Raw genomic sequence first — 24,642 nt, forward strand, 5'->3', positions numbered from 1 at the left:
AGAAGAACATACATATATACTTCCTTTACTCTTAATGGCTTATCTCCTGACTTTGGCTCATTCAGTTATTTTATATTGCTTTGCTCCCTCGTACAGGATAGTTTGAATATAAGTGTCTAAGTTGTATCTAAGGGACTTGCTAAGAAATGTGACTATGGTGGGCAACAGCTGGGATTAAGGTGTTTTTGATGCTCCCAAAATTGTTCCTGCCAATTATAGTCCTAATACATTGTGTAACTTTCAGAGTCGTTTTGTTGAAAGTGAAAAGAAAAATGCATTTTGTTAAATGGCAAGATTGACCTCGTGTGATCAGTTGAAGAACACATGGAATTACTGAATACCAAACGTTCTGAGAAACAACCCCTTCGCCCTCAACCAGTGGTGGGATTCAGCCAGTTTGCACCACTTCGCTAGAACTGGTAACTAATTTTTTGTTGCCTGGGCTCAAGAACGGACTTCCGGAAGTGACATCTACACAGAGAACTGGTTGTTCACATATCTGAATCCCAGCCTTTGAATAAGGTTGAAAGAAAAAGAAGAAACAGAATATTTTTAAATCTGGGACCTATTTTATCAATGGTTAGAGAAAAGATTTAGGGATTAGGAATTTAATTTGTATTAGTGAATGAGATACTCAGACAACACGTTTTTGTTGAATAATTATTATTGAACTCTGTTAAAATAACAACAACAATAATAATAATTTATAAAAAAACATATTTGAATCCCACCACCAATCAACATACACTCACAATCGTCTCACAGAAAAAAATCCTTGCTGATAAAGGGAGCAAGCTAAATCAATTTTTAAATATGCAGTAGAAATTCTAAAAAGAACAATACTTTTTCATGTGGAAATCTTTGTGGCATGTGAAGGTCTTTTTTTCTTTCATAGTCAGATTCTACCCTGCATTAAAGCATCAGCAAAAGAGCACCCACTATTATAAATATTTTCAAGGGCATTGTAACTACAAAAATGCAATAGTTTTATGGCCCTGCCCTTCTCATGGATATTATAATTTGGTGAGATAAATGAGAATTTGCAGCCCCAATCTCATATCTACAATTTAAAGATTCTTCTGGAGAAAGAAATTGAGGATTGAGCAAATACATCTCATGAATCTAACAATGGACAGAACTTTAAAAGGACCACTTTGTTGTTTGTAGATAAGGAGATTTGTTTTTTCAGCTACCAGTCATGAAATATCACTTGCATTAAAAAAAACAACTGTCGCCTAAAATAAAAGCAAAGGGAAAAGAGCCATCAGTATTTGCAGCTGATTATGCTGGGAGACATAAAAAGCCAATTTTTCTTCTGCCCTTTTCAAAGTCTTCGGTCATAACTTATAAGTAACTACAGAGAACAGAGTAATGATTCCGCACAAGGAAAATGCCTTTTCCTGAACTTTGAAGATAAAACTTAGTGACTGGCAACTTTGTAAGGCAACCCAGATCTTACACGGGCTGCCTTGCCTTGGTTCCCCTGGGTTCTATAAGTAGATTTTTAATGATGTATCTCACCTTGGTAAAGAAGGGCCCACCGCTATAGACAGCTGAAAAAATTACTGCATTCTGATTATATCCCGATGCCCCCAACTTCTTACATCCTAGAAGCTAGTGTTTTTTATACTGTTGTTAGTAGCAGGTTTAATATTGTGCTAAGCAACCTAAGTAGATCAAAGGCTAATGTAAAAATAATATTTAAAACAAGAGGCACATTTAAAAGTTCTGTGGAAAGAAAATCGAAGTAAAAAACTTCAGTCTTGCGGACCAGAGGAGACTCCCTGCCATTCTTGTTCTTCAGTATTATAGCTGTGGAGTCCAATTACTCCTCCGCTGCTTTGCCTGCTTACAAGGCTCCACCTAAAGTTTCCTCCCACCCTAAGGCTTTTGACTGCTCCCAGTTGCTAACATCTCTGGCATCCCATGAAGAGAAGCTGATGACATTGCAAGAGTAAGCATGGGGTCCAATTTTCTAGCAGACTATTTTTTTCCCATCTGCTAAGTACTTTGCTACTCCCAAAAACATTGCTGTATTGGGGCTTTCTACAATGAAAGATGGTAAAAATGTCCAAGGAAATTTTCTTCAATCAATTTATTTCATCAGAAAATGTGGGCGTTTCTTAGAAAGAGTAGAGCCTTGACCCACAAGATGGGCAGTAAATTTGATAAATGTAAATAAGTAAGCAATGTGGAGAACTACAATGTTGAGGATTTTTGGAATAGTCCCTAGTTAATGGGACATAGTGAAAAGTGAAGGAAATTACAGAATCTAGGATAGTTCATGGTTTTAACTAGAAAGAGAATAAGGGATTTAGGTGGCAAAGAGAGGCATGAGAGGGGATCTGAATGGTTGGATGTATTTGGACTTGCTCACTTTTAGTGTGCACTAACAATTTTTAACTAAGTGAATGTGAATGTCTAAATAAAGCATATCCTGCTTTATAAAAAATAACAAGTATTACAGAAGTGACCTCAGATTTGCCAATTAGAGGGATATTTTTTTTAATGCTTCTCCTAAGTTTTACCTGAACTGGAGAACAGCAATAATTTGCTTGTAAGGATACCCAGTGACAACTCTACAATTAAGAGAGTATTAAGGAAAACATGGAATCTTTTTCTAGTTCAATGAAAAAGGAGTTACACCAGACAGATTTCTGATTTCCCTAGTAATTAATTATTCTGAGAATCTCATATCCATATCAAAAACTTTCCCTCCCCAACTCTGACAACAAGGCTCCAGTGGAATTAGGGATATCAACAGGGATGTGAATCATACAGATTAATGGTTCTGTTGATGCATCACAGAAAAAAGTAGGCATGTTAAAATAAATGCAAGATCTATAGTTAGCTGTACTCTACCTCCACAGTTCGCACTCTCATCAATGCTTGATGCTGGCAGGATTACTAAACAAAATGAAAAAAGGGAGGGGAAACGTCATTTTTGTCATCTGCGATACTTTACAGGCAATTAAAATGATTTTGCTCGCTATGTGGCAAGTTAATTTCTGCTGCAAACAAGAAGCTCTTACAGAGATCTGGTAAAAAATACAGAATGAAATATCATACAAAGAGAAAAGAAATCTTCTTGAAAAGAACATGCTTCCTGTCATCACAGAAATGTGGATCGGATTGAGAACTATTTAAAGATAACAGTATTCTGTTGAGAAAAGATCTGTGCACAAATCATAGTCACATGTATATAAAAACTCGAAGAAATGAGTGGTACAATTCAAATGGTATTTACAAAACACCTGAACGACACAGGTAGATAATATAGCATACATATTATGCTTTTGCCTCCTGACTCCAAGTTAGCTAGCTATTTATTAAATAAATTTATTTAGCCACCCAACTCATGCATAGGTGACCCTGGGTGATTTATAACATTTAAAACTTTAAAAGATTAACCATATAAATAAAACTGTTAAAACACCCCTAACCCACCCTTTATTATGTCTTATATGACATAATTTATTTCACATCTTTTAAATGAAGAATAATAATAGTCTTGGAATTTGCTGCACCAGACAAAGCAATGAATAAAGATATGTCAGTATTTCAACTGACTTTACTTTCATGTTACCTCTCATATATCTATTCACTGTTAGTGATTCATCTGATTCATCCAGGTTCATCTTACTTTAATGTAAGCTTAATTTATTTTGTATTTATGAATCATAGAATCCCACACATCCAGTGGTGGGAATTCAGCTGGTTTGCACCGGTTTGGTAGAACTGGTAGCTAAATTTTGCTGCATTTGGAGAACCGCCTGGCTTCCAGAAGTCCTGTCTCGGCCTCAGAGGCCTGGAGGAGGCCTCCCAGACCTAAAATGGCCTGCCGGAAGTGCGTGGATGCCACTTCCGGAAGTCCATTCTAGGCCTCGGAGACCCGGGCCTGCATCGAATAAGACAACCGATTGTTCAGGTATTTGAATTCCACCACTGCATCCATTCATATAAACATGAATAGTCTACCTTTGTATTTGTAAATAAAGAGTTTCATATTTGCTCATTAAGAATGTAATTGATATCCTTTTTAACATTTTAGTCATATGCTAAATAAAATAGAAGTTAGTCTGAGACAGGTAACTTCTTGAAGATGGTTTAATCAACATGGCTAAAACTCATCATAACCACTTGCAAAATTATTATACTCCTACAAAGTATAGATTATTCCTAAATTATTTCTTTTGTATCTACCCTCTATAATCATATATTAATTTGTATATTCACTTTACTAAATGCCATCTTATGAATGTAAGCTTATGATACATGAAAAATCGTTCAATAAACCCACTTGCACACATTATCCTACTGATATTAAAAATAGCAGCCACTTTTATTCCATATGGGAAGCTCACCCAAACATTTAATCAACTACTCAGATTCTTGCTTCTCTAGTGTACTGAAACATATGAAACTCTACCTACCAGGGATCTCATTATACAGACATTCTTGGTACTGGGTGCTGTTCCCTGCACACTGAACAGATCCCGGACTGTGGATTTCACAGAAACGGCTACGATACTGGATGCTATCTTCATTGCATAAACTCCATTCAGACCATTCAGACCAGCCTCCTTAAAATTATGCATGTTAGAAATAAGATAAATTAGGCAGGATGATTCAGTGTCATGCTAGGAAAAAATGTAAGAGATGAATTCTGAACTAAAGATCGGAATGCAGTTGTTCAGCTGAACAATCCGCTTGGGAGTTGTAGTTCAAAAACATACTGATAGTATAAGGTAATCAGCGTAACTTTTCAGACTATGCCTAGAACATATTTTACAGAACATCCTCACTTAGCAAAGTAAGCTACACATTCTTACTGTGCTTGCTCTCAGTTTCATCAAAACCTCCTCCTTCAGTTTGTAACTTGGAATAAAATGTTCCCACTACAGTTAGTTGTTTTTAGTAACCATTTGGGAATGAATAATGTATAGTCATGCTTTTACAACTAACTCTTTCAACATCACTTTCAAGGCTACCAATAGAACCACCCTCTTTCTGGAATATTGAATATTCTTTAAATGTATTAATTTTAATAAAAACTGTAAAAATGGCATGACGGAATCCTGCCAGCTATGTTCCATCAATGGGCTTTCAAAGTATCAGATCTCATACAGCAGAACAGGTGACCGTCAGCAGCTGAGAAGGCAGCCTTCCAGCTGATTGAAATTCCGTAATTCCAACCTAATTGGAGGGTGCCAATAGGAAAGATGGTACTAAGCATTTCACAGTAGTTAAAGAGTAGTTATTGCTGGTACATAGTAATCTTGTGAAGCTTTATACTAGCAGGTCCTGAGGAACAAATTAAGTGCTTCCTACCTTCACATGGGTGTGTATTGCAGAGGGCTTCCTCTGTGTGTAGCCCAATGCAGATATCCTCTCCATTAGTTGGTGCTGGGTTGGTGCAGGTCCGGGTGCGTTGGTAGTGTCCACCTCCACATGTTGCTGAGCACTGAGACCAAGGAGTCCAGCAGGACCATGAGCCCTTCACTGTAGATGATTCAGTACACAATAAATAGGCGCCTCTGAGTTTAGTCTGCTTCAACCCAAATAACAGCGTGATTGCAACAATGACAGACCAAAGACTATAGTGAAATAATTTTTAGATAAGTGGCACTATTGTTAAAACAGGGACGCGGTGGCTCAGTGGGTTAGGATGCTGAGCTTGTCGATCAGAAGGTCGGCAGTTTGGTGGGTCGAATCCCGAGTGCCGTGTAACAGAGTGAGTGCCTGTTACTTGTCCCAGCTTCTGCCAACCTAGCAGTTCGAAAGCACGTAAAAATGCAAGTAGAAAAATAGGGACCACTACGGTGGGAAGGTAACAGCGTTCCGTGCGCCTTTGGCATCTAGTCATGCCGGCCACATGACCACAGAGACGTCCTCGGACAATCGCTGGCTCTTCAGCTTTGAAATGGAGATGAGCACTGGCCCCTAGAGTTGGAAACGACTAACACGCATGTGCAGGGGAACCTTTACCTTTTTACTATTGTTAAGATTTCACTCTTACTTTTTATATTTTTATACAGGTACCAATTAATACAAGTTCACTTGGTGAGAGATAGAAAAATAGAATATAATCAAGACAATGTAAAATGTTATAAGTTGCTGAAACTAAAAAATAACTAAAACATTGAAGATGTTCAGATGAAGAGACTGCATTTAAAAATATTTGAGTGAATAAAAGCATTTTCACTGAAAGTACCAAGAATGTCACAATGCAAGGCTTTCTGGAAGATTTTTTTTAATAACAAGGACACTACCTCCAAAAATACTTGGTCTTTAATGCATATACATGAAACCTGAGCTCTCTATGTTCTATATACGATATATATCTATCTATGCTGTATATACAACATATACAATTATGTTGTATAATTACAACATAATTAGCACTTATCATAATCATATTAGCTGGGATTGTTCAGCAATGACTGGACATATTTTCCCTGCCTAAGGCATTATTTCCCTTGTTTCACTGAGTCAATGCATTCAGAGAAACCCTCAAAAGAAGACCTTAACAGTTCAAGTAGGTAAATACATGGGAAAGCAGTCTTTGAGAAAAACTGACCCTAAGCAATTTAGAGTTTTAAGGATTAAAATCAATATTTTAATGTATGAACTACTGCAATTGACAAAGCACTCTCTTTTGTGTGAAAATGCCAATACCAGTAAAGGACCAATCTTATTCTGGACTAGTAGCAGTTTTGACCTTGTTTTTAAATGCAGGCAGCATTCTGTTACTGCAGTCTAAATATTTTAGACCAGCCTGGCAAATTAGGATGATAAAGTGAAGCAATCACAAGTCATTTTGTAAAAAAGTGGTACAATACTTGGGATACCAATGGCCTTGTTTAAACGCTAAATCAAAAAAGGGTCTTACTCTCTCTCTCTCTCTGCAATTTTTCTCGGCAATTGTTTTTATTGGGTATTGTTGTAGATTGTGATGTTAAAGAAACCAATTTGATGTTGAATATGATAACAGCAGCACGGTTACCGGTGGGACAATATTGGAAGAAGGATAGTTTGCCTACTATAGAAGAATGGGTGTTTAAAGTTTCGAATCTTGCAGAAATGTCTAAGATTTCTGCTTACTTGAAAGATTATTCACAGGAAAGATATATTTCAGTTTGGAGGAGATGGATAGATTATATTCAGAATAAATATGGGACTAAAAAGTTCCATTTAGCTTATGAGTAGATTTTAGAGGGATATTGTTATTGATCTTAGTGTTGGTATTTTGTATGTATCTATGTTAAAGGGGAGTTAAAGCACATTATGAATTTGGTTAATTGTATATTATGCATAATTTTTATTTAGAATATGATTATTATAACTATAATCCTGTATTTAGCTCTGGGAAGTGGGGGGGGAAGTGGGCACGCTTGGGCTGGGGGGAATTTGGGGATATATTGTAAAATCTTGTTTTTGTAAAACTCTTTAATAAAAAAGGGTCTTACCTGGGCAAGGGTGTGAGTTACAATCCTGATATTCCATTGCAGATCCTATGCAAGGAACACCACCATTCTTGGGTTCTGGATTGGTGCACATTCGCTTCCTGGTTCTGAAGCCCAGTTCACAATCCCGGGTACAGGATGACCATCCACCCCAAAAGGACCAGCCGCCATTAATAATGCGGACAGAGGTCTTGCCACTTTTCAGAAGATCATCGACTAGAGCTAGTTGGGGAGAGAAATAAAAGGTAGTAATTAAATACACTAGTAGGGTAACAATATACACATAGAAAATCTAGGCAAACCTGATAGGACGGGCATGTAATATCCTTCTGGTAATGGGACAAACTACAACTTTCTCTATTACACAATGAACTACATCTCAACTCCATTTCAAACAGGCAAAGCTTTCTAGATCATTTTCTTAGCAGCCTCGTGTTTTTTTAAATTCTTTATTATTATTATTTTGCACTTTAATGCAATGCTAAAGCACCATAAAACCTGGCTATACAAAGAACAAGGCATACTCCCTCCATCTTTCTTTTTTGAAAACAGGGCAAGGAGGTTTCTGACTCAGGGAGTAGCACAAATTTCTGGCCAGGTTGTATCCTGATCTTACACAAAGGAGCAGAAAGAAGTCAGTAATGAGACGAAAAGCTCGTGTTTACAGTTTTTAGAAACTGGCCTACAAAGGCAATCAGAAATTATGAGATGTGAACCATTATAAAAATTAAAATAAATTGTTAAATAATTCATAATATTCTCATTAGGTATTGATGTATCGGTTACCTTAATTTTGAACCAAAGTTCCCATTTCCTCTTCCTGAAGTATGCCATAGATCAAATTCAGCTTGGTCTTAACTAAGATATGTCCACCTTCCTTAGTATTACACTCACAAGGCAAGGAGAGTTTTAGTTTTTTTGATTTTCTGCCAATGTCTGGTGCTGAGTAAGCACCAGGGACAGGATCTCATCTGCATTTTTATGCTTTGATAGCACAAAACGATAATAAAGGAATTCCATTCTTTACCTTAATGAAGACATCATAAAGAAGGTGGAATGATTACCTCTGGGGAAGAGTAGGATGAAATTTAAGAGTTTTGGTGGAAAAGATATATGACTATTTCATCTGACCATCCTGTTCCCAAAATACTCAGCCAGCAGAAATGAGGGGAACAAGCAGAAAGCAAACCACTCCTACATCTTGTGGCAGCATAATTTTACTTATACAATATTTAAAGAAATTCTCTTTATCTTTCAAACAGGTTTTAGCATTATGCAAGTAATCTTTAATAATTTTCACACTATTCCATTTTTCCACCCCTAAACGAAAAGCTGCAAATTGTAATCTTTCCTTATAATGGAGTTGTCTCAGCCATCTGGCTGTCTTTGAAATCCTTTCTGGTTCTTTCAGCAATATAGTATCATTTTGAGATGCAGCAACCAAAACTGCGTAAAATATATCCTACTGAGTATATAAGATACTGATAATCTTATTTTACGTATCTCCCTTCTGATTCCTAGCATGGAAATTGCCTTTTCCACAACCAAGCAGATTTCTTAACTGAGTTTTTCATCATGAGCTTAAAATGTCTTTCTTGGTCAGTTGCTGACAACAAAGTTTATTTACTTGCAAATGGCTTAATAAATAAATAGGAGACCTCAAGGATGCAGTTTACCAGCCCATGTGAGCCAGAGACAGAATGCTTCTGCAAAGTATTTTAGGACAGTTAATAGATGCTTTGTCACCTTAGTGACAAAGAAATCCAAATCAGATAAACATTCATAAATGTTTCTCATGGCTGTTCTCACAAAGTGAAACCTCGTCCTTTTAAAAAACCTCGTCCTTTTAAAAAGCCTGCAAATTTGCACACTACTGCAAGTATAGGCTCTGTTCATCAAATAATGAGCAAAAAGAACTGAAGTTCGGTAAGTGGACAAACAAAAAGATTCCATCTAGTCACTTAATACTGTAGATCCGGGGTCCCCAATTCCTGGGCTGCGGAACTGACACCAGGCCATGGCCCACCAGGAACCAATCTGCGCAAGCGAGCAAAATGCCATCTGCACAAGCGCAGGACCCAGGCAGTGCACGAAACCACATTACCTTCCCAGAGTCTGTGGAAAACCTGCCCTCCATGGAACCAGTCACTAGCGCCCAAAAGGTTGGGGGCCACTGCTACGGATGATTCTGATTACAATATTTTGCATGCAATTAAAGTGCCAGTTTCTTCTGAGATACCTGATGTAGCACCATTTGTTCATTTGTTCGTTCATTCGTTAATTAATTAATTAATTAATTCAATTTCTATAGCTGTCCAACTCAACCAAGTAACTCTGGGCAGCTTACTATTCTAAAATTATAAAACAAAACAAATTAAAACAATAAAACACTCACAAAATAAGTAAGTACAAATAGCAGCTGGGATGATTAATCAACTAATCAACTTATGTACCGAGAATGATTCTATTTAGTAACAGTAATTCTTATGCTCCTGGAGAATTTTGAGATGGGCACCTTTATAAACATAGAAATTAAGAAGCTTGCCCTGCATCCTGTGAGTTTCATGCATTCTAATTTCCCAGAATTCATCATCTCTACCAGCTAGCTTTGATCTGCTCTTCTACTAGCAGCCCAGATGGGTGCTTATCCAACTCTCTGTTTCATCCACCCAGGCTTCCACTATCTGAAACAAGTTGTCTGCCTTCTGGCAAGACATACAATCTGTGTCGCAAACTGCGGAGCCATCATTGGGGCAAAACCGACTCTCTGTCTTCTTTCTGCCAAACTGTAGGTCATGGGGATCAGCCAGCTGAGCACGACAGGTGTAACGGAAGCGCTGCTCTTGGCGGGCCCCACTTTGAGTAATATTGGTAGGGGTCCAAGGTGTCCAGGGGGTGCTTCTCCGCACTTCTGGGCAGGCCTCTGGGCTGCAGGTTTTGTACTCCTGTAGAAAGCAAGAGAAGGAAAAAAAGGGAAGATTAAATCAGAGTCTTTAACATTTTTGAGGGAACTACAAGTTTACCACTACTCTGGGGTACTCCACAATTTCAGGAGTCATAAGTAAATCTGGAATATTTGATTAAAAATACAGAAATTGTTGAGGCAGAAATAAAGCTCAGAAGGCATATAAAACAAGTTCTCTTATTGCTCCCAGTGCTTTAATTAATAGAATATAATACTGAGGTGGCAGACCATAGCTGAATAATATACATTGCTCAGGCATATATGCACAAATTTTATAGGCAAGTCCTAGCTTTCACTAAGGTGATAAAACATTGGGGGTTGTCACATCGGAAACAGATTCTTACGACTGAATGCTTTTGTTAATGCTTTTAAAAAATATTCTTCAGATAAAAATATTGATGTCAAGTCAAACCCAGCTTCCCGTCTGAACACAGAGTCTTAGAGAAGGATAGGAGAAGCCGTCGTGTTGTTTATTCCTGTAAATAGTTTCTACTCACAAGATAAAAACAAATGACAAAAGGCACCTGAAGGCAGGACAAGAAGCAATGGATAGAAACTAATCAAGGAGGGAACCAATATAGAACTCAGGAGAAATTTCCTGACAGAACAATTAATCAGTTGCTTCCAGAAGTTCTGGGTGCTCCAACACTGGAGATTTTAAAGAAGAGATTGGATAACTATTTATCTGAAATGGTACAGTGACTCCTGCTTGAGCAGGGAGTTGGACTAGAAGATTCCAAGGTCCCTCCTAACTCTGTTATTCTGTTAAATGGATTAGAAAAATACAGCAATCTAATATTATTTTCTATCGAACTCCTTCCAGAGCGGGGGTGTCACACTCACGACGTCATGTGATGTGTCGCGAAGTATCGTGATTTTGCCATTGCTGGCAATGAGGCGGGCACGGTTTCACTATGATGCATCCGGCCTGCGGACCGGCAGTTTGACACCTCTGTTCTATCTAGATCAGGGGTAGGTAACCTCAGCTCTTTTAAGACTCATGGACTTCAACTCCCAGAATTCCTGAGTCAGCTGACAGGAATTCTGGGAGTTGAAGTCCATGAGTCATAAAAGAGCTGAGGTTGCCTACCCCTGATCTAGAGGATACCTATTTAGCTTCTAACAGCAAAAATAAAATTTATATCAGTTTGAGGGCAGAGGATATTCAATTTGGCCCTCAATAAGACCAGAGTTTTCAAATTAACTATATGTAACACAGAAACACAGCTGATTCTCAGACTTAAAAATTAGCAGAATATTCTTTATTATGCTAGACATTGTTTGTGAATATGAAACATCCTGGGGAGAAGAAGGAGAAAGTGCTCAATTGTTTCTGCTTTGTAAAGAAAGTTCTTCTCAAACATGTCCTATGATAAAAAACAAAACAAAACTGAAAACTGAGACAGCCACAATATGTTAACCCCAATAATTCATTTATATAGTTCCATGTAAAGTTGTCACTCACCAGCCCGTAACTGTTATACCTCCAACATCTCTTAATCAACACAAAGCTTCATTAATTTAATAGGCCAAATATTAGCACAAAAACACAACATGTTTTGGAGTAGCACAGAGATTCCCAGTTGAGGAAAGAAAGGAATTTATTGCTATGATTCATTAATTTGTTTGTTTGTTCGTTCATTCATTCATTCATTCATTCATTCATTCATTCATTCATTCATTCATTCAATCATGTCACTGGTGAAGTGCAACCCTATTGGGATTTCTGAGGAAGGTATGGCAAACTGAAGTATGGCGAACTGAAGTGATGATCATGGCAAAGACCAAGTAATCAGTTCCTTGAAATGAAGAGAAGATGGAAGATTACCCACATATGTTCCAGATGCTGCTCCCCAAAAGGAGACTACAGGATAGTGATTTCATATGTGTCTGAATTGAATGGGACTAGCCATATTGCTCAGAACCACGGTGGAGATATTTAAAGGAAACCAACTTTGCAAACCTCACCTTCTGATCATTTTTGGAAATTGCTTATTAACTACTTCTAAACTATTAGAGACCTTTGAGATGGCAAGTTTGAAAATGCCTTGTGAATCTGCCTTTAATCCTCAACAAAAGAAATGTTAACCATAATGTTAGGAATTTAATCTCAAATAAATAGAAAAAAACTAAATACATTTTTATTCCAGAAAGTTATGAAGGGGCTAAGGGTCCAGATAAAATTGGAATATTAAAATTTATATAATAATATTTTGGAATTAATTATAAAGTATAAACAACTTCCCTTGGGAAATAGATCCTGTTTTGATTTTTACAAGACATAGCATAAAGAAATTAATGATTTCAAAAACTAGACACTAGAAGGGACTAAGGAGGGAAGATATATAGACCTGCTAGATAACGCAAAATGTAATGACAATGAAAATACTGAAGGAGACTTCTGAAGAATGGAATCAGAAAACAGTAGCCACAATATCAACAATAACAGTAATAGTGTGTTTCTGTGAATAGGCTATGATATTATTGAAGAAATGTCAAGTCCTGAAGCACCCTGAACCAGAAATTTCAGATTGGACTTCCCCTCACCTGAAAACACCGTCTGGAAAAGACCAAGGAGAAAGGAGGAGAACTACTGCAACACCAGACCTTCCACTCCTAGATTCCTAGTTGGTCTAGAAAGATACCATCATCAATAGTATCAAAAGCTGCTGATAGATCAAGAAGGACCAAGACAGCTTCATCATTTCTAACCTGGCTGTACAGGGGTCATCAGCAAGTGTGATCAATGTGTCTCTGTATTTTGCTGCAGCCTGAAACCCAATTGCAATGGGTCCAGATAATTTGTTTCCTCTAGGGCACTCTGAAACGACCTTACTGAGACAGGAAAGGTTGGAGATTGGGTGAAAATTATCTGGAACCATTGAAGAAATGACACACCTCTGTCTCCTTCAAAGCAGCAGAAGCACCCTGTATCTCAAGAATCAAGTTAGTGCTGTTTGCATCCAATAACGTATATTTTTTTAGGAGAGTCCCTCATTCTTTAAGTCAACTTTCTGATTTGGGATGGCATCTTCTCTTGAAAGATGTAAATAGGCTTCAATTGACTGTCTAGAGCAGAGGTAGGCAACCTTGGCTCTTTTATGACTCGTGGACTTGAACTCCCAGAATTCCTGAGCCAGCCATGCTGACACAGGAATTCTGGGAGTTGAAGTCCACGAGTCATAAAAGAGCCAAGGTTGCCTACCCCAGGTCTAGAGGAAACAAGACAAGACACTTCAGCAGGTCAGCCCTTCACTCTCCATTATTTTCACTATATTCTGGACTACAATAATTTATCTATATCACCAACAATCAATCTGAGTGATTGTTGCAGGACAGTCAGGATAACAAGACATATCTAGGAAATGTTGTTTATTAGCTCTACATTGTGATAAGATGTAAAATTTGTTTCAGACTAATTTTGAAATTAAAAATTTAAACTACTGTCGATTTTAGAAATTGAGAGATGGTAAATGCTTTCCAAAAATGCAAATTGGTGAACAGCAATGTTTTATTTTCTTTATCTCTTGGATCTTACAGGACTTGTTTCATCATCTTGAGATACTTAATTTTTTTTTCTTTTTTCTCCTGGAAAAAGTCTCAGATGAAGCTGTTAGGGGAATCTTGAAGAGAGGCATAGAAATCCAACAAAGCAATATCCAACTGTTTTAACTAGAAAACATACCACAGCACAGCCTGGACAAGAGTTTCCATTTTCACAGGACCTCTGCCTGGAGTGCATGCCTCCACCACAATTTGCACTGCATTTATTCCAAGGGCCCCACGAAGACCAGAAGATAGGTAATGGGCATGGACTGTTTTCATTGCAGAATCTGAATGCAAATAAAAATGAGAAGGACAATGGAAGCAGACACAATCAGTGTTCTAGATCTCCCCATGCACAAGGAAAAGTTAGAAATGATTCCTCAGATCTGTTTATACCACCAAGAAGACAAAAATTTTCCCCGAAGATAATTTCAGTCTGAGTACAAACGCAACAGCACAAAAAGATACAGGACACATAGGTTACCATGTTTAAACCACTGAAATCAGCAAATCTTAAACTAATATTGTTGGCTAATCTGCAAGGTTTCATGGGTTTCCTTCAGGATTTCCGGATATTAGAAATTAGATGTATATACACATAATAAAAAACTGAAAATATATTTTATTACTATACCATTTTTATTCATTCATTGCCTGGATATAAAATAGAGCAGTGGTTCTCAATCTGCGGTCCACAGACCCTGAGGCTTGAAGAAATGTTGTGATTTAAATCTTGAGTTAAGTTTTGATGGTCTGTGGCCATGCTCCATGGCCACAAGAAATAATTAAAAGGAGTCCGTGGTGAATAAAAGGTTGAGAACCACTGGAATAGACTAAATACATTTCAGAAACAGGCAGCTTTACAAATGTTTACTGGAAGCTGAGTCGTGGTAATTAGACTTCTTTTCTTGACGGTTCAAAACAATTTGCTGCTTATTCAAATAGCTTTTTCAGTCTGAGCAAGTTAATTAGGGCGACCCCATATAGGTCCCCAAGGGTGGTTTCATCTCTCATCTAATCTGGTTAGGCTCATTAGGTGAATAGCAGAGAGTGATTGGGATGTAAATGTTCCAGCATCCCAACAACTCTCTGCCTACTTGTCTAACAAGCCTGCCCAAATTGGGTGAGAAATGAAACCACTCTTGAGGAGATAGATGGAGTCCCCCCTAACCAACTTCCTCAGACTATAGAAGTTACTTGGATAACCAGTGACACATTTCAAGCTAACAAGAAAAGAAGCCCACTTGCCACCGCTCAACTGCCAGACCACTCTACACGGATGACTGAGAATCTTCATCAACACTTTACAAATGCTTATTGCCAGAACTGCAAATTAGCTTAATATTAAACCCGTAAGGAATCTGTGCAGAATGTAGAATACCAGCTTCTTGCAATTAAATTGGCCCATATAGCAACTAAGCTACTAGAAGAAAGCTATCTTTTAATATTGGTTTGAAAGCAATATATTGGGTATAATTGAGCTCAGTCTGTCATTACCTTTCAAAACTACCATGAAATAACATTTTTGTTTAGAGATAAACCTGACATTGTTAACTAAGATTTATTTCCAAGAAAGTTTTTATTCTTTAATTCTGTGCACCTACCTCTACATGAACAGAGATTATTTCCAGAGGACCACAATTTTATTCTGCCTTCCTATGCATTCAAAAATAATCTGAAACCACATACATATTTACCCAATCTCTTTCTTTTTTTTCTTTTAGTTATAGAAATAAACACTTTACACAAGCTATTAAAAAGCTATTGGCAAAGTTATTTTTCTCTCTAAAATGTAAAAAAAACCAATAATATTCCACTGGGTCAAACAACAGTATCTATTTTACCCCAATGGTTTTGATTGTTGCCAAATAATATTCTAATTCAATTTAATTACAGTACTTAGTTGCTTAATAGAAATAGATCATTAAGTTCAAGGAAATTAGTAAAGCAAAAAAAGAAAACCATTGTTTTCATTAGTCACAAGTTAACTCAAAAACAAGTCCAGAATGATGGAATACATGATTTTACATTTTGAATTCCTAAAGATGCTTATGCTGACTATCTCCAATCAAGAAAATAATATATGGGTCTTGTAAATCTGCATTTTCAGGGATTACTGACAAATATTTTAAAATCTTGGGATTTCAGCAACATAGTATGTAGGAAAAACACAAAAGCCATATCATGGTTTTAACCATAATGCTGTTATACGCTCTCTGCAATTGTTCCATATTCTCTTTATTTTGGATTAGGCCACTCCCTAGGCCACATATACAAACTCGCTTAATATCATTTTCATGGTTCACTATATCTTTATAAGAAATGGTTTGCCATCTCCCCACAAGGGGTGATAGCCTACATTTAAGTCAGCTTCAGGAACATGCAATGCAGGCAATGTACCTTTTTAAAAAACAGCTGCCATTTTTGTGGCAAATCCCAGATATCATCTTTTTGAATAATTATTACTAAAAGCTTATAGACCAAGGTTATGCAACAAAATACCATATTATATATAATATTACTTTCTCCTAAGAATTGTCTTGTTCAGACTTTGGGTCAGCCAGGCCTACCTCCAATAAGGTATAAGTTGTGGGTGTCGCCAACACTGGAAGTTTTTAAAAAGAGATTGGACAACCATTTGTCTGAAATAGTATAGGGTTTCCTGCCTGAGCAAGAGATTGGACAAGAAGACCTCCAAGGTCCCTCCCAACTCTGTTGTTCTGCTATTCTATCCACTCTCAAGCTCCATGCCTCCTTTTACACATTCAACATCCTATAACAAGCATGTTGACTCCTTAAAAGGCTGGGTGTTTGGGGAGCGGAGGGTTCTGGAGGATTTGAGAAGGTGGATAACTTTTAGAGAGTATTCCAGTCCCAATGCCCCTACTTACAACATTTATAAGCCATTCCTCACGCGTATCTGTTTGGACTGACAACCTTAATTTATTACTGGAGAGAAATATCCCTGTTCCTTAAACATTAAGTGGCCTTAGGATGGCTACTGAGCTCTGTTTAAAGGTATATTATGCCACAGTGGAATCAGCTGTAAACTTTGCCTTTCAGAATCAGCAATGTTCACAACTTAACACTGATGCGTATGCTTTCCAGTATGAGTTTGATTTTAATTAATCACAATTCTAAAGTTTAGTATATGTCTAGCCTTCATTTCCACCCTGAGTTCTGCAAGACAGAGTACAATCTAGGAACAAAATAATAAAAAAGATCAATTTAAAAAAAACACAGTGAAAATTAAATCACATAAAACAAATGCAATGACTGAAAACAATCACAACAGTAAAAGACAATTGTAAAATCATTCAGAAAAAGCTTGGGAAAATAATGTAATTTCTATTAGTATTTAAGAAGTAAAAATAAAAAAGGGGTGCTAAATAAGGGTCCTGGGATAGTCCTATTGACAGTTGCCAGCTCCCCAGCCTCCTTGGTAGGGGTCACCAGTGGGAGGCTTCTGAGCAGTATCACCCCAAATGGGCAGGTTTAGACTGGAAAAAGCAACTGTGAAGGGTATTGTACCACATAGTGTCCCCCTCTTTCCAAAGAAAACACAGAGCTCTGACTTAAACTTTGAAGAAGTTTAGGGATGGGGAACATCTCTCACCGCTCCTCTCTGCTTTGTCCGACACAGACCCTGCCTCCGTATCGCGGAGCAGGGTTGCTGCATGACCTCTGACGGACCTGAAAGCCAATCCCACAGGAAGTGCTGCAGGGGGCCCAGGACGACCATGGGGTCCAAGCTCCATTCCTGACAGAAGGGAGGGGAAAGGAGGAGAGATAAAACATGGCAACTGGGTTAATGTTTTTGTTCAGTCTTATGATAAGTTCAACCCCACTGGCTATGAGGTACCAGCAGGTATGTAGAGCTGACTAGGTTTATTAAAAACATATTAATAGAATTAAATACCCCCAACGGCAAAAATTATAATTTGTAAGGATAATTCAAAAGTAGTATTTTCATTGTGAGCAGATTTATGCCTAGGTAAATTATAACACAAATAAGTTTAGCTTTTATAAACCCAATTCTTCATACATTCCTTAACGTTCATAAATTTACACTCTTGCTGTAATTTTTCATGTTTGTGAACTTTGTGACAACATTTTATGGTATTGCAGAAAAAGAAGAGGGAGAACAAGGTTGAAAGGGGAGGATTAAAGTTAGCCTGGCTTTGGAAGTTTGATTTCTCAACACTTACTTGTTTTAAGTAACAAAGCTTAATAAGCAGTGACACTGCAATATGTATATCCATTTGAATGGCTAGAATAGGTTAAGAACTTTTTAAAAGCTAATGATAAAAACTATAAAAGTTGCTACCTAAAAGTCAGAATATTGTTATTTCAGAATCTTAACACTCCATACAGATGAACAGTGGACATTTGTTTACTCATATTTTTAATGGATATTTTAAAAGATTCAGATAATATCCCTAAGGACTTGCATTGGTTAAAATAGCAAACCACAGTTAAACATAAATTATAGGTTCTGTCGTCCATTTTTTTTTGCTACCATTGCTTTTATTTATCTTATTGACGTTTCTATTAATGTTTCACTTTAGGTAATTTTTACATTCCATGTATCTTTATGAATGGTGGGCTAACATAGAAACAAACAGAATATATGTATACTTGAATCTTCTAAATACCCTTTGCAAATGTGATTTTTCAATAAGGTTTTTAAAAAGGCAATAGATTCCTCATAACGTGTGTTAACATTAAGGCCCAGCCAATGAAGTGAAGAATCACTCCAATACTTGCAATTATTTCTTTGAGGAAGATTCAGGTTGTACTTCCTATTCTTCAAACAGACATGTGGTTTTCTTAATCCCAATAGGAAATACATTTCAGGAACAAACTTCTATCCTATCCAAGAAAATATCTTAAAATAGAACCAGGCATGGTTTTTCCATCAACCCAACATTCCTGTTTTCTCTACCTTGGAAAATGAGGTCAATTGTTGTTTTTTAAAGTTTGTTCTGAAGTCTTTTTCACAAGCTATGTTCTTTCTTGGATTCCTGAATGTTTATGTGGGAAACAGATACAGCTGAAGAGCTTGGAAACTAAAAAGTAGCTGGTAGCTCACCTGTTGTAGCAGGAATATTAGAATTAAAACTTGACCTTTGTCTACACTTTCCTAATTTGTTCTCTCATTCTCTCTTGGGAGCATGACTTTCGATCAGTGGTATTTTATTTCTCTTTCATTAGAGGGCAAGAAATTTTTGAAAATTACTTTTTCCCCTTGTAACTAAGTCGTTTTTTTTAGTAAGTAGGAAAAAAAACTGAACATCAAAAAATGTTTTGATAAAACAAAACAAAAAAAATGGGTAAAGCTTACTATGTCCAGATGATATAGGAAAAACACAAACAAAACCACCAATATCCAAATCAAAATCATACACAAAATCTAAAACTATTAGCTAGTTGTGTATCTCCATGTCAACATGTAAGTAATTCAACCATTTTGTCAGACATATGTTTAGACAAATATTTGGAATAGCAGCCAGAATATAAAGTTTTATATGTCCAGACTTCTTTTTTTGAAGATTCAGATATATTCAATTCTCAGTAAGGTTTTTATTATCACAGTGACATTTTCAATAGAAATCTTAGATTAGTTAGTAAAACCTCTCCTTTAAATCACATGGCATAGGAAGCCAGTTAAAATGGAAAATTGTAGACCTGTGAAGAATGTAAGATGATAATATAGCTGTATTTCCTAATAGTCATTAAATGTTAACACTAAATAATTTTTTTCATCTATTTCCTACAGATAATCGTATGATATTCTACATTTAACTGATCAACAGTGCTGGCAATAATTAAATTATTACACTATGTATCTTATGTCTCTCGCAGAGAAAATGATGCTCCACATGGTGGAGTTGTAACAGCTGTATAAACTGCTTTTCAAACAAAACAAAAAAAACCCAGGGAGGATCTAGAAGATCTAATCAAACTTTTTTGATTTTTTTTTTAATCATGTGTCATCCTGGAATGAGAGAAGACAGATATTCATATGCCAGGTGAGTCACAAATTCAGTGGGAGATTTTGAGAAATATTTTCAGCACCAAGTTCTGTTCAGAAAATCAGAATAATTATCCATCACACCATTTTCATAAGCACAAAATACACCTTTGCATATTATGTGTCTAAGTAACTGATAAAGTTCTATTACCTCATTTAATAATTTTATTCCAAATGCTAATGTTCTCTAGCAAAGAGATGGAACATTCCTTCCCAGTGAGATTTAATTCAAGTCTGCTCTTATTTCAGTCAAAAGAAAACTGGCTGAACAGATTCTGCAGAGAAACTAATCTAGATTAAAATATATAGAAACAATCTCCACAAGAACTATCCATATTGTGAAGGAATTTTCCATGTCTCCACTAGCTAATTTTGTCACAGGTATGTATAGCATCCTAAAGAAAGATGAATTAAACTCCTTCAAGTGTGACAGCTTAGACTGCCAAAGCACCCAAGGCAGCATATGAAGTGTATTTGTCTTGCTATAAAAATACTAAACGTATCTTTCACCAATAACTACCTGAAGGGTGCACAGGCATGAGAAGAGACGTGTAAATGCACACTTGGAGATGCATGCATTTATGTGTTTATTTATGCATTGATATGCATGCCTTCATCTCTATTATGTACCATTTAATCAGCTGATAACACACACATGACAGGAACACATAATACTAGAAGAATAGCTTGAGTGCACCCACTAGCCATTGTACAGTTTCAGGTAACTTCACAAAATTAAATCTGATTTTCTGTGACCCAGGCCAACAGGAGGGATGTGTTTAAACTGATGCTTCAGTACTAAAACACCTTACCAGTAACACTGAAAAATACAGGCCATCTTTCTTTTTCATTAATAACCTCACACCATTCTTCAGTATAACACCGATATCCTTTACTCGCTCAAGGAGGTAATCCTAGATTTTGAAGCTTCAAATTTCATGTCTTTCATGTTTCTGTTTTTTAAAAACTAGCTCATGACCTTTGTTTTAATACTGAGGTAGTGCTAGAACTCATATAGTTAATGGACCTAATACCATATTTTCCATCAAAGACATTGGAGCTAGTTCAAATCTTGAAGTGAGAAGGGTTAAGTGGGCAAGTACCGGGACATGGTCTATTTAAATCTACGGACTTTTAAACATGATAGCTTACGTTTGCTGTGATTAAAACAGCAAAGCTTTGATCTAACGTATGTCACTTTAATAGGATTTGGATTTAATGAAGAAAGCCTACTGAAAAAGATAGACATATCGAGACATTGGTGGCACAGGAGGAATAATGAACTGAGAAGATGGAGGATGGTTCAACTGGTAGATCGTGACCGACTTTAAGAGGTAGTGCTCATCTCAGTTTATTAAGCCAAAGAGCCAGTGTTGTCCGGAAACATTTCCATGGTCATGTAGCCAGCATGACATCATGCCACAGCACAGAGCATATGAAACATGGAATGCTATTACTTTCCTGAATACTTGTAGTACCTATTTATCTACTTGCATTTGCATGCTTTCAAATTGATAGGCTGGCAGGAGCTGAGACAAGTGACGGAAGCTCACTCTGTTTCATGGCATTCAGGTCTTGACTAGTTGAGCTATTGACCTTTAATGGTCTAAGACTCAGCACCTTAACCACTGAGCCACTAAGTCCCTGTAGTTATGAGTAATCAATATAAATTGATCAAATGCAATTGTGTGCTAAAGTCAACATAACCACAATGCCTCTGAACAAAATATCCTGTACACCTTGCCAAGATCGGAATGCCTTTTTGTGTTGGGATAATAATTATTTAATTTGGGATGAGACTACTGCCCTAATAGAGTCCATTAACCTTTTCCCCTGTCATTATTTTTCCTATGGAAAATGTCCCTGTCTTAGATGATGGCGGTTCCAAATAGTATAGAAAATAATTCTGTAGCCAAGCACAACTGGGAAGCCAGAGTTTGGTGCACGAGTCCCATTGCTAGCGTCTCACATAGCACAGCCTCAAAAATATGTTTTTAGAGTGCTAAAAAAGCTACCACCATTTAGTGGCCTGTTTTTATATGGCAGCTCATTTATTTGCATGAAACCACTTGGAAGTATCAATAGTACAATGGCCAAACTTTCCAGTGTTAGCAAGCCAGGAGTAATGTGTAAATCGTCCACCGTATGACTATCCCACTGATCTGGAACAGCCTTTAAAACCATCTTTTTCTCCTCCAAATTCTCCGCTCACTAAGAACGCTGCCTTTAAGTAGGTGAGATTGGAAATTCTGATCCAGCGTGGTGATGGAGAACACAGTCAGTATTGCATTTATTCCAGAGTAAGTATCTCATCTTAAATGTGCAAACTTAGAAAACATTTTAATAGCTATTGCAAAGACACTGGGATATACTCACATGACATGGGGAAAAGGCCACTTGGTAACAAGATGCAATATTACATCAGAAAAGCAGATACGGCTATTTTCTATTTTTTAATGTACTGATTAATTTCCATGAGAGGCAGATTTGGTTCAGAGGCAGTGTTCAAGGGTTCAAATTCCCAATACTCTACCCCAGTACTTTTTTTCTAAAAAAAAAGGTGCCGGAACTCAGAGGTGCTGTCACTGGGAGCGATGCCAGTGTCTTGCTATGGCATTGCTGCCTGTCCTTTGCACCCCCGCCCCTGCAGCTTGGAGCCACATGCCGTGGGGATTCCCCTCCCCGCAGTTGCCACACCGTGGCCTGTGCTGAGCCCTAACCCGGAGCTGCTCCGAACCCCAACCCAGAGCTGTGTTCCTCGTGGCAGTGGTCTCCGGCGCCAAACAGCCTCTTCCCAACCACATCCAGAAAAAATTGTAACAAACATTGGAATTCTCAAGGCCATGTTTGGTATTTCCCAGCAATCTGTTACTGGAAGGAAAAAGCAATCCCTGCTGCGTTACTGATCCCAGAGAAGCATTTGCATGTATGCAGCTATCCTTAGGGTGCCATAGTTATGGATGGGAAATACTGGTTGCAAAGTTGGCATTTCTGGATGTAATATTTTGGACTTATTTTTCTTTCTTTGCATGTTTGATATTTTTAAAAAGGCATATGCTACTGACTACACTTATGCACATATGTAACATCTTTTGCTAGGATACATGACCACTGCTTGTCCAGAATGTGAAAAGTGAAAGATTGTGACTAAACAAAATTTTAATGTACAGATAATACCACCAGAAATTATTTTAGCCTTTTTAATAAATGTTGTTATTGATGTTAAGCTCACCATGGAAAACATCATATATTGTTATGTATATACTAGGTTAATTATTTAAAGACTGAAGTGCAACATAACTAGATTCTAAATAATCTATTTTTCAAAACACACAACAGTCCAAACAGTAAAAGTAAAGTCCAAATTAAGAATATTTCATTCTTAAGAATTGTTTAATTTAAAGTGGTTTAGTTGTAATAGATGGTTATAGATTCACAATAGTTTTCAAGAGTGTACAAAAGATACTATTTTTTTCTAGCATCAGCTAAATTAGATATATTACATTGAGAAAAATGTTTCTCATTCTTTCCTGTTACCTTTATTGATTTCATTGCAGAGATGTTAACATAAGAAATAGATTATTTTGTTATCTAATTTTACTTTCCAAAAGACAGAAGCAGATGAAAAATGTGAGGTTCTTTCCTGTTGGCTTTTTTGAATTAGCTGTTTTAGATTCTAAAAGTTTAGTTCCTAAAGAAGTAACCTTGTAAATAATTTTAATGTCCTCCTCTAGTGCAGGGTAGGCAACCTTGGCTCTTTTATGACTCAAGGACTTCAACTCCCAGAATTCCTGAGCCAGCATGGCTCAGCTTGGAAACCTCTCTTTTTCCCCTCAGCGTGGCTGGCTCAGGATTTCTGGGAGTTGAAGTCCATGAGTCATAAAAAAGAGCCAAGACTGCCTACTCCTAAAGCCAAGAGGGAGCCTTTTTTTTTTTGCAAAAAAAGGTGCCGGAACGCCGTTTTGAGCATTCTATGAGAAAAAAAGCCCTGACTCTACCAACTCTACTGCTTTACTATAATAAGTATTTAGTAGCCTTGCATAGTTTTCTGTAGATTGCCTTTCTCAGGTTTAAGGTCTATAAACATGTTGGAACATGATAGAATTTTTAATTTAATTTTAATTTAATTTATTAATATTTCTATATCGCCCTTCTCCCGAAGGACTCAGGGTGGTGTACAGGGCAAGAATAAAACACAGAATTACAAAAGTTAAAAAGTAATTAAATACATGCCCATTAAAAATACAGTTAATACATAATAAAAACCCCAATAAAAACCCCACCAATCCCCCCTCAGGCCAGGCCGGCTTGCTCGAACAAGTATGTTTTTAGATCGCGGCGAAAGGAGTGAAGATCGGGCGCCGTCCGGAGCTCAACCGGTAACTGGTTCCATAGCTCCGGGGCGCCCACAGAGAAGGATCTCCCCCTGGGGGCCACCAGTCGACATTCTCTGACCGGTGGCACCCTGAGGAGGCCCTCTCTGTGGGAACACACAGGGCGGAGGGAAGTAGACACCGGCAGCAGGTGTTCCCTAAGGTACTCCGGACCCCTGCCATGTAGGGCTTTAAACACCATTACTAGTACCTTGAATCTCACCCGGAACACAACTGGCAACCAATGCAGCTCACGGA

General features: G+C 37.3%; 1 protein-coding gene across 1 annotated transcript in view; it reads right to left on the reverse strand.

The window, feature by feature from the left end:
- Positions 1–24,642, reverse strand: part of SEMA5B (semaphorin 5B) — a 203,776-nt gene that overhangs the window by 17,893 nt on the left and 161,241 nt on the right. The window contains exons 13-19 of the mRNA XM_081315124.1: positions 17,594–17,737; positions 14,117–14,264; positions 10,186–10,411; positions 7,470–7,688; positions 5,332–5,502; positions 4,434–4,583; positions 2,863–2,907 (exon numbers count right to left, since the gene is read on the reverse strand). Coding sequence (XP_081171250.1) covers positions 2,863–2,907; positions 4,434–4,583; positions 5,332–5,502; positions 7,470–7,688; positions 10,186–10,411; positions 14,117–14,264; positions 17,594–17,737 — 1,103 coding nt within the window. The remainder of the gene's footprint in view (positions 1–2,862; positions 2,908–4,433; positions 4,584–5,331; positions 5,503–7,469; positions 7,689–10,185; positions 10,412–14,116; positions 14,265–17,593; positions 17,738–24,642) is intronic.

Source organism: Vipera berus (genome assembly GCF_964194415.1).
Source record: "Vipera berus genome assembly, chromosome: 1".
NCBI classification, from domain to species: Eukaryota; Metazoa; Chordata; class Lepidosauria; order Squamata; family Viperidae; genus Vipera; species Vipera berus.